The 11365-nt window shown below is 37.5% G+C and overlaps 1 protein-coding gene across 1 annotated transcript in view; it reads right to left on the bottom strand.

Annotated features, from left to right (window-relative positions):
• Positions 1 to 4771: 4771 nt before the first annotated feature.
• CPEB4 (cytoplasmic polyadenylation element binding protein 4) overlaps positions 4772 to 11365 on the bottom strand; it is a 40526-nt gene continuing 33932 nt past the window's right edge. Inside the window, exons 6-10 of the mRNA XM_010084994.1 lie at positions 11150 to 11239; positions 10392 to 10510; positions 9352 to 9466; positions 8960 to 9141; positions 4772 to 5590 (exon numbers count right to left, since the gene is read on the bottom strand). Coding sequence (XP_010083296.1) covers positions 5363 to 5590; positions 8960 to 9141; positions 9352 to 9466; positions 10392 to 10510; positions 11150 to 11239 — 734 coding nt within the window. The 3' untranslated portion in view covers positions 4772 to 5362. The remainder of the gene's footprint in view (positions 5591 to 8959; positions 9142 to 9351; positions 9467 to 10391; positions 10511 to 11149; positions 11240 to 11365) is intronic.

The raw sequence follows: 11365 nt of genomic DNA, 5'->3' as shown, positions 1-11365 counted from the left end.
CAGAAGCAGTTTTTTCTCACAAGGTACATGTGCATATTCCAACCCACACTTAGCAGAGCTACTTCCCGACCAGTCAGAATTATACTTTATTGAAGCTTACCTGTTTGTATCAAAGTAAGAAAAACAACAAAGTCTGGGGAATTCCTACCTACTGAGGATGCAAAATTCTTGAATCCTTTATGCACAGTTCCTGTTGAATAATCCTTTAAAGGCAGATACAAAAGGTTGTAACACTTCACATGAATTTTTAGACTTTTCAAGTTTAGATATTTTAACTTAAAGATTGACACTAGCAAGCTCTTTGAAATGCTAGACTTCTTCCTTCTGTTAGTATCAGATCACAGCCATGAGACAATTAAAAAAACAATCCTTGTCTGTCCACATCTTGCTTGGCTCTACTCTGGCCCTTGTCTGGTTATCTTTTTGTCCCAGCTGCACAGTGGTTTCTGACTTACATGATACGTTACATGTGCCTCAGTAGTATTCTTCTCATTTAACACGTCATCTGCCCAGTTAGCTTGATTTCACAGCTGTGTACTGGTTTTTGTCTTTGTCCCTATGAGTTAGCAGCAGAGAGCACTAAGGTGAAACAAGCGATCAAACTGCAGTTCTTTGGCTAGGCTGATATGCTTCAGGCGGTGCAAAAAAATAGATACAGCAGTGCTGAAGCTGCTGAAAGGCTTTTCCAAAGCTAAACAATTTCTAACAAACACTCAACAAGCACCAAATTCACAAAATTAAGTAGTTAGCATTCAACATTCCGTAAAGACAACATCTGGACACCAACAAATAAAAGGATTCTTCTTACAGCCTGATTCAACAGAGAACAGTTCTACAGCCTCCGGACATCGCCCTTTCCATTTCTGCAGCATTGCACATTGATTTAGTACCAGTTTAATGCAGTGTTCAGGGCACTCGGCATCTCTCAAGTGGTTATACCCTCCCTCACACCCCCACCCCCTACAAAACCTGCTCCACATTCTGACCAGAACAGGAGGGCAGAACTTAGCCTAAAGCACTTTACACATCATACAGCCAGACGTGTGCCGTACACTTCATCAAAATCACTTCCCCAAGCCCCATGAGCTTCAGCCACAAAGGAACATGTTTCTACAGGCAGCTTAAAATAAAAAGGTTAAGAAGAAACATTGAGTTAAAAGTTTTATTCATTCAACATCTCACATTACAAATATTTAAAAATTATATGCATACTGGTATAAATAGTCATTTGCAAACTATTTAATAACATTAATTTTCACTAGCACTTCAACAAATGAACTCTTTAAAAAAAGTAACTTGTGTTATATAACTTAGAGTAGAACATACAAAAATATGAACTTAAACGTGAAAATGACTTTAATAAAAAATGAATTACCCTTATTTAAAATGCTATAATAAATACTACAACCTCCCCATACACAGTAAAAACTATATGGAAATTCAGCCAAGTAGTACAATTAACTGACATACTTAAATAACTTTTCCTTCTGATAATATGAGCAATACATTGGGGGGAAAAACATATTAGGGATTAGTAAAAACTAGACACCCACTTGCTAAAAGTTTCACTTCCAAAAAATATAACAAAAAAATCTGATGAAAATTATAAAAACTAATTATACTTTAAAATTTAAAAATATAAAAAATAAAACAGTTGAATACAATATTGTCCCAATTCTTACAATGCTATCACTGTAGCTTTAAAATAAGATAATAAAATAAAGCAAATGACCAAAACCTTTTATTCCATTTTTTTAAAAATAATCTCAAATTTACATTAGTAGAAAGATTGATTTATGATTCTTTTCTTTAGAAACACCAGCAAGAAAGAGGATTTACTAGAACAGTAGAAAATGACATTTTTAAATGTCTGCAATTAAAAACAAAGAATTACACTGCAAAGATCTTCCAGAAGTCTGAAATAGGTATTGCACATAACTTGAAGTTAACTTGCCACAATTCATCACATTCAAGTTTTAAATCACCTTTTAACAGAAGGTTTTAACTCTTCAAAAACAAAAGGGGTGAATTATCAAGTCTTTCCAACAGCATCCGTATAAAACGCTAAATTCATTCACTGCAAGTTTTAAATTTGCATTCTGCAGAGGTCTGTGTATGGAGAAGTATATACTATACCAAAAAGCACGGGGCAGTGGGATTCCTTTACATATAAAATAATCAGAAACACTTTATTTTACATTGCAAAAATAACCATGTAATTACTCTGTAACTACATTGTAAATACATGGCCAGTGCCATGCTAGTGTGATAAAACTACATGCTTAGTAACCCCTTTGCAAATTGAAGTGATACCCTAAGACTGGTAAACTAATTACATGTTAATTATGTTTGGAGCTACACGGTAACCCCAACTACAAATCCCATGTAATCAGAAGCACATGTAATCACTATTTAAGTACAGAGTAATGTATATAATTGTTTATGCCCTGTAAATCGAAGTGTAACCAAATAATCTGTAAACACGCTTGTCACACAATCACAAGTGAATATTAGTAGAATAACAATTTCTTACATTAGTCATGCATACTAACATTACATGCCTGCCACCTAGCAGGCTCTCTTTTATTCTTTAAATATAATTTAAAGAGCAGACACATTTCTGCATCAAACACCTAACATCAATTTTTTATTAATATTAAAAATGGCTAAACATTCACCAAAAACGTCTGCATTTGTGTATAATTTTTAAAAACTTAGTAAGAAGCGGTAGACAATTCTGATGTTTCTTTACGTTTAAATTTCTACACTATATTTATGCATTTAAATTTCATGGGTCTAAAGACAGTGTCATTTGTCACTTTCATGCTTTTCTTCTTTAATTCTCAACTTTACATATACTATTTCTTAAATTATATGTACACCAAATACCTGGTGCTGGGCTAAGATGTTTAAGCAACATGCTTTCTTTTCTCTGCAGATTCTAAAATAGCATTGCCAGTGCACAACATCCATAATTCAAAATGTATGCAGAGCACTGAAATGTATAAAAAGCAGAATATAAGAAAATAAAATTTATTAAAATTATTTATATTAAAAAATGAAGTATATGAAGATCTCTCAGTAATAAAAGTACAAAAAGCTACTCTTTGCAATATGAAAAATTGAGGTATTGCATAAAGAGATATCCCGTCAGTGAAAAGTGTGCCTAAAAATGCTCACTGTTGGAAAAACAAGATATACAAAAGTAGTGCATAACAAATATACATTATGTGCATGACAAAATAAGTTAGCTACAAAAACACTGTACCGAAATTCAGCAGGTCATGTACAAAGGGAAAATTATTATTCAAAGCTAGTTCTCAAACAGTGTTATTTCTTGTAATGATAACCCATCTCACCTGTTTACTGGGTAGGATCGGCACAATAGCACACCCCAAGCCACCAACAAGCATTAAAAAAATTAAAGGAACATTCAAACTATAATTATGTACTTCAGAGAAAAAAAAGTCCCTGACAATCTACACAAGAGCACTCTGCATTTGCATTACTGTTGTCAATATTTTCAGGGATTTCATTAAAAGCAGCTCCCTTTCTATACTTGACTAGTAGACAGCAAATGTCTCCATTTTGACCTTTGGAACTTGGTAAGGTATAGTTCATTAAAGCCTGTATTGAAAATAAAAACTGCTTCTCATACAGATAATTTGGGCTGGGGGAATGGGATGAGGGGGGCTGACAAAGGCTTTTAACAGAGCAGATGTTTTCCAAGCAGTGCTGAGGCAAGTCTTTGGTTTGAGAGAATCTAGGATGGGACCATGCCACTCGGGCAGTTCAGAAGATTGCCACTAAATTTGTTTGTTTGCACACTGCTAAATAATCACTCGATCAGTTGGCCAGGGCCTTAGTTCAAAAGTAATAAAAATAATTTTCAGAACTACTCCTTCATTCAACTACTTCAAACTAAACCCCTGCACCCACTCTTCATCATTCAATTAACGCGTACTGTGTTAATGCTTCTCAAGGTTGAACTTATTTATAATAAAGCAGGCATTAACTTAGCAATGTTGGCACTTCAAACACCTGTGTTTATTTCCCCATATTAAGTTCTGAAGAGGCGGATCTTAGCTGGGATTCTTTCTACAGGAAGAGTAAGAAAGGCATATGCACACTTGCACCATTTCATGCACAAATTCAGAAAACAGTGCAAAACAAGACTTGGAAACTACTTAGGTTCATGCCTTCTGTTACAACTAGGTTAGAGGGTATTTAAAACTAACTTTACATCCAAGATGGAAAACAAATAAGCAGCCAATTTTAGTTTGTGTGACACAACGGAGTATCAAAACTTCAGTAAAAATCAGTGATATCCTTGAGGTATCTTTAGGTTTTCTACTTTTTCATGTCAAAATGGAGAGCAAAGGCTGACCCCTGATGAATGTTAGTATATTAGGATATAGAGTTATATATAGCCATCAAAAATAAAATCTATCTATTTATCCTTCAGGAGAGGAAATGCCAGTTAACTAGTTGTCATTACTCTAGCTTTGGTAGGATTTCTAGGGCTGTAGCCAGACAATTAAGTTCTCTTAAAGGAAAAAAAAGTGCACTCCCCCCTCAGTAGTAACTTTACTCAACTTTTACATTCAGGAATTCTTAAAATGTAGTAATTTTGATGAAAATATAGTAAGCTCTGCCTATCTCATTAGTAATTTGGATGTGGGTGGTAGTCAGAGGCATGGTCAGATATATACTGAGCTAAAATTTCAGCCTCAAAACCCTTAACAGATTTTTTTTTAAAAAAAAGATCATTATTATAATGCTGCTTCAACTTTGCTCATGCATTTTTGTTGCTTTAAACATGCTCTTTCCTGTTGGTAGGTAAATGCTAACTTCATCTGTTGCTGGAAAAATCCGAAGTCGAAATAAAAAAGAGAGGCAAAAACAGGCTTCTCTGGGGGAAAACTGTCAGAACAGACTGATAGTGTTACTGTTACATGGTTATTTTAATAAAAGTATTCTTATGTTCTTTATTAACAATAATTTAATTAAAAAACCAAAATACTCTATTGTTTCAATTCTCTTTTCTTAATATTTTTCTCTCCTCTAAGAAAATGTTGCATGAAATTAAGTTTTCTCTTGGTAGTAAAGACAAGAGAATGCAACTCACTCGCAACATGTTATCAATACGAAAAGGAGTTCCCAATACAGTTTTCAATGACAAGATTCTACAAAATACCCATATTATAGGTCATTCTTTCATTATACTATTGTTAAATTACAGACTACTACAAAAGGACATGCTATCTTGAATAAGAGAAAGGGTAGGGTGGGGTAGGGGCAATCAGGATAACAGAAGAGTGCACTTAATTTGAGGCCTGCATATGAACACTGCAGTGATCATTTAGTTCCAGCGGAATGAAATATGTCTTGGGCGATCTCCTCCCTCCTTCACAAGGGGCTTGTGGAATTCCCTGCCAGCACGTGAATGAATAGCAGCCCAGCAATATTCACAGTAATACTGCAGACAGGTAACATTAGCACAGAAAAATGGAGCAAATTTTCCACCGCAACGGGCCCCCTGACATTCATCACAAAGCTGATCATCCAAGACATATGGCTTAACTTCCACCTGCATTCAGAAAATGAGAAGAAAGTTTACAATTCTTAATAACAATGTAGATAATGACAATTGCACACTATTTGCTATCTGTGTTCTAGCAGGACTGCAATCACAGTTCTGTAGAAGCGAACATCACACTCAAGAATTTTTGCCCTCATTACACATGATCATCACCATTAAACACTCAAAACTAGAGGCACTTGAGAGCAACCCTGCTCCCACTGTCCCTCCTTGATCCTCAAAAAATCCTCAGAAACCAAAGCTGCCCATCAGTATAACACATGCTGTCACTGATGTACTTCTGTTGACCAATCAACCTATTGTTACAGAACTGATACAGATTCACAACCAAACCCTGGAGAATTCTGGGGGTTTATTTTTAAGTACGGTAAGGCACAATTAAGCTTCTACCCTTTCAGGCAGGAATGTAAACTATTTACACAACACTGGAACTGCAGATTAAATATGTATGTGGTCTGCAAATTTCAATGTCTGAATTTCCCACTTTACAAAATTTCAATTATTTTAATAAACAGCATATTTCTGTTTTATTTTTCTGTGGCTTAGTCCTCTCAGAAAAGGGAAACCCACCTGATCTTGTTGGGATCAAACAAGAAGCTTAAAATGGGACTGACGGCCACCTATGCTGTTGGCACTAGGGGCCAGATGATGAGCAGTAATTCAGTACAGCAGAAAGGAAAGGAGATGAAAAATTTCTTCAAGTTTGTAACTGATAATGACTCACAGGAACTTACCTGCTGGTGCTCCAAGGATACATCTAGACTGGAACATCTCCAGGCTTCAAGCTTTTAAACTAGGCATTTGCCTACCAAAACCAGTCCTGCTGTACTGGGGGCTACAAAACCCGGCTCACAGCACTCCATAGTGCTCTCTCTGTGACAGCAAGGCAATGCTTGCTGCTCTCCGTACCCAAGCTGGCTAGAGTACAGCTCGTTTAGACATGCCTACGTGTTCAAATCACAACTGCAGCACTGTCATCCCTAAAGGCTCAGTTTCACCTCAAAACCAGCAATCACCTCCACTCCCATTCCTTCGCTCCACAGGACTGTGAGAAGTCCATGGGACATACCAGAAGCACAACACAAAGCTTCACATTAAAAAAGTACAGGCACAAGTTCCTGTTCTAGAAGTGTTTGTGAGCCTTCTCTGAAGCTCATTTAATTAGGCTTTTTCATAAACATTTCCAAATATCCTGACTGCGACTGGTATCTCTATGTCTCTACTGTTAACCTGTTACCTCTGCATCTGGCTTAGGGATGGTCCTTTCGGTATCTCACAAGCTTCAGAGGTATGCCAGCTCCTTCCAATAAAGACATTCACAAGTTCCTGTGGTTTTAAACTTACCCAACTTTATCACAGTCCAGACAGGGCACTGCAGAAGTTTGGTGTCATTTGTGCTTACAGTACCTATAAACTACTTGGAGACAGTACAGCAGCCTTTTCTTTTGGCCTCAGTTTTTCTCCTCTTCCACTGCTAGAGCTGCATTTCTCAAACATCCCTCCATGCCAACTCAGAAGAATTAATTTGTAAAAGAACAGAGGCAGACAAATATTCCTGACACCACGCTCTACCTTCATCACCTTGTTTGCTACGTAGTTTGAGGTTGGGTATTCATTGATGAGTGTTGTGTTATACAAGAGCTGAGAACCTACAAATATGCTAAGCAGGCCTCCTCACCAGGGCAATTCTGCTGCTCTATTATGTCTACTCAGACATATTCAGAGTCCAAACTACAGCACAGGTAATTATACCTCTGCTTGCTTTAGCCTGTTACTGCAGCACTGCTTTTTGTGCAAGTTTGCAACCTACAGATGTTAGTCAGAGCCCTCAGCACATTTATTCAGTGTGTCCTGAAGTGCCTGCAACTGTTACCTGTGCTAGGTATGCTGAGGTTTCCCAATTCCAGAGAAACACCTTAAATTGCAGCAACTTCATCAGCCACGCCTAGGGTGGCAGCACTCATCAGCTCTCCTGTGGTGGGTGCTACAGGCAAGTGAGCATTTAATTTGCATTATCTCTTTGAAGGGCACACCCTTACGCAGCACCTCCTTGCCTAATTTTACAGGAAATCCCTTCTTGCTACTGATTTTATTTTTTCTGGAAAAATTTATCAGAAAAAATTATTAATAAATAGTACATTAATAAAAGTGGTATTGCCACTGTTGCACTTTTATATGTCTTGTGCACCCAGCCTCTCTTATAATGAATCCTCTGAGCACTTATCTCCCCACATTTCTTCTGAACAACACACAAAACGGGGAAATGAGGAGGAGTGGGAGGAAAGAAGGAAGGGGAAATAGATTGCAAAATCTTTGCTAGAGTTCACAAGTACTTACTTAAACTTGCAGTCCCACCAGTTTCAATGGACCTATTCACCCGAGCGTCTGCTTATGCAAGCAGAAGTTGCACAAGGGTGGCCCAAATTATTTGTTCAAAGCCATACAGAACTTATTTCAGAGCCAAGATTAGAACAAAGACATTCCAATTCGCAGGCCCACAGTCCAATTGTTGTTACAATTTTTCTACCCAAGCTTTACAGCCAAAGCAGAAATGATATTATAATCAGCTAAGCAGCCAAGTTTGGGGGTTTTCCTCTGTAGTAATCATGAAATTAAGATAAATAATGACAGTCATGTAAGAAAAATCCAGAGACAAAGCATAATTAGACAGAACAGCAGATGTAAGGATCAGAGTTTCTCAAAACTGTGGCCTGAAGATCACTGTAATTGGCAAAGTCACATTTTATACAGGTGAGAGCAAGATGAGGCAACCAAACTGCAGATCCATTTGGCATATTCCTTTAATAATAAAGGAATAAAATAACTGGACACAGCCTTTACATAAGCTGTGGAGGATGACTGTAATGCACATTAACACATTTACAATGCATTATTATCATGCTCCATAGGAACACCCAGCACACAATGTGTAATACTAGGGCCAGATTCTGCCCACTCTCTCTAAAGATGCAGAACACGAACAAGAACTGCTCCATCCTTGGTAGGTACCTACTCCCTGACATTATACGAACACTGCAAGTGCAAATACTTGCAGTGGGAGTATACGACAAGTGCAATATTCTTATAAAAGGGCAAGGCAGCTGACATGCTTCCCATTATGCTAAGCAATTTGAGAAAGTCTGCTTCACACACAGTTGCCTCCCACGTTCCAGAAGCAACAGCTCTGTACCACTCCTTCATTTTTATTCTGTGTTGTATCTAAGTGGCACAATCTAGCCCTAAATATGCAATTAATCTGATATAACATTTACAGTCTTCACAATGGCACACATTTACATGGAAAAGCGTTTCTAGAGAAAGCACTGAACAAAAATAGAATATGCTTGAAGACCTTACCCGTTTATCTATCTCTCCATGCTGCAGCTGAACAAAGCGAGCACTGATAGCAGCTATGTAACTCTGTTGATTAGAAAATGCAACCCGCCCAGCTCCTTTTGGGTACTTCAGCTCAGGGTCTGTGTCAATTCCAGCATAGCACACCCCTCCATACAGCCGATCCATTATCATTGCAAGTTCCACTAAACCAGAAAGGAAAATGAAACAGTGGTGTAGACTTGGTAATTTTTTCCAAAAGCATCAAAGGAAACAGTCGATTTGTCTTCAGGTCCCCCTCTATAAGTGTCAAGAACACTTAATACTTCCCTTGCTGAAATAACTAATTTCCCCCATTGCTCCCCAAACCAGACTGCATACTCAACATGCCCAGTGCTGCGGAACACGCAGTGTACCTGCTCGTAAAGGCCGAGGAACACCACCAACAAAAATGGTTTTTCGTGGGTCAAGAGGCTGTGAACCATCCATAACAAAATCACTATCACTAAGGTTCCAAGGCCGGATCTGAACCTATGGACAAAAAGCCTTTTTTTTTTAACCATTCACAATTCAAAGTATCTCAGTAATAGAAATTAAAACAGCATCCTACAAAGAAGAAAACCTCTTAAACAGCTGTACTTTCTAAATTCGTTTTCTACTCGTTTGGCAATCATTTCTCAAAATGAAATAGCAATAAGCTCTGGTAAGACAGACCACTTGATCACACTAAATTTCACCACTTCCTTGTTACCCACATTTCTGGGAAAAAACTCACCCTCCACTTACACATTTACTTAATCATGACCGAACTGGGCTGTATGAACCACGTCGGTGCATACGTATCTACACTATTTGTGTTGCTCTAGCCAAGTGCAAGCACTAGACTAGCGTTATCTCAATGGAACAGGCTCCACTGCACCAAGTTCTGTGTTTATTTACTATGCAAAACTAGCTCCTTTATATTTGCCTACAGCTTGCCAAATTTGAAGTACAGGAATATAGCAGAAGTCTCTCCAACTATTAACAGACGCACATCAGTCCCAAAACCATTTGTACTAATAATTTACAGTTCAATGCCACCTTATGTTTTACTGGAGTTAATTTGTCCCTGTCAAAACATGTTACATGCAACACTCAAAACAATACAAATTCCACATTTTAATCAATAATAAGCATAAAATACCTGTCTGGAAATATATTTATTACATCAGCAATGGTGAAATTTAGCAAACCTTTTCCTAACAAAACTATGAATTGTAACTAGACTAAAAAACTTCACAAAAATTTAAAAATAACTAAGTTGCTACGTTGGTCTTCTCTTTAAGAACTTAATTTTACACCTCAAAGAAATTTAAACATTAGCAGTCTGAAGACAGAAAAAGGAAAAAAAGCATCTGAAGAGAACAACTTCTGCTTATCATACAGGAATTGCACAGGCCCTGACACTTCTACCTACCGGTTTGTCTTTGATAGTGGGGCTGGAAACACAAAGATAGAGCTTTCCATCTTCTTCAATACATGCATCAATCAGTGCCTGTACAGAGCTTTCATCTTGGAACAGCAAAAATGCATATCCTACAAAAGGGAAAACAAGCACATGATTTATTTTGTCTGTTTGTCTGTAGGATAATAATTTAACCCAGAATTATGCCTTGCACCCTGTCATCATGCTACCATACAGTAAGGGACAAACTTTAAGACCCTCTCACACATTTACAACCCAGCCTCCTGCAAGTCCTCTGCACCTCTGCAGAGACGTGAAGAAAAGCAGGGAGCTTGCTGATCAGTGCACTCTCTCCTCATTCCCTTTGAAAAGGATAAGCCAGCAGTATGAACTGAAAAAAGCGACAGCTGTAGAGGCAAACTGACAGGGTGGTTGTTTATAGAAGGTACAAATCCTTCCCACTTTATGTGGAGGGCATTTAATCCCTTTTTAAGAGTAGTCTTGACTATTATAACAAAAACGAGGAACAAAAGGGAGAGAAAAATGAAAATGGAATAAAGTAAAAAAAAGGAAGTTAAGGAAGAATACTTTTAGTGCAGAATAATTGCAAAGCCTCATTCTAAATTCCATCAGACTATAACAATATCAAGGATTCAACTTTTTTTCCCCTAAACATTGTGTCACTGTCACAAAAATCTTGTCTAAAATGGAGTCTTACCAAGAAAAATGACTCTAAAATGCTCACATGTTCTTGGTTATCAGATATTTACCTTTAGGAGGGAAATAAGATTTGCTCTCTGCCTTGTGTGGCCAGTCTACAATCAAAGGTCCAAAGCGACGAAAACTAGCAGTGATCTCATCTGTAAAGAGAGAAGGGGAAAGGCATGAACTGAAGTTAAAATAGACTGAATGGAAGACAATTTGAAGAACATTTATTCCAGGTAGCTTCATCCTATAAATAAACATTCTGTGACCCTAAAGGTTCA

This window comes from Pterocles gutturalis, unplaced genomic scaffold (assembly GCF_000699245.1).
Source record: "Pterocles gutturalis isolate BGI_N339 unplaced genomic scaffold, ASM69924v1 scaffold25040, whole genome shotgun sequence".
Taxonomy (NCBI): domain Eukaryota; kingdom Metazoa; phylum Chordata; class Aves; order Pterocliformes; family Pteroclidae; genus Pterocles; species Pterocles gutturalis.
The sequence above is the reverse complement of the archived record's forward strand: the minus strand, read 5'-3'. Positions and strand labels throughout refer to the sequence as shown.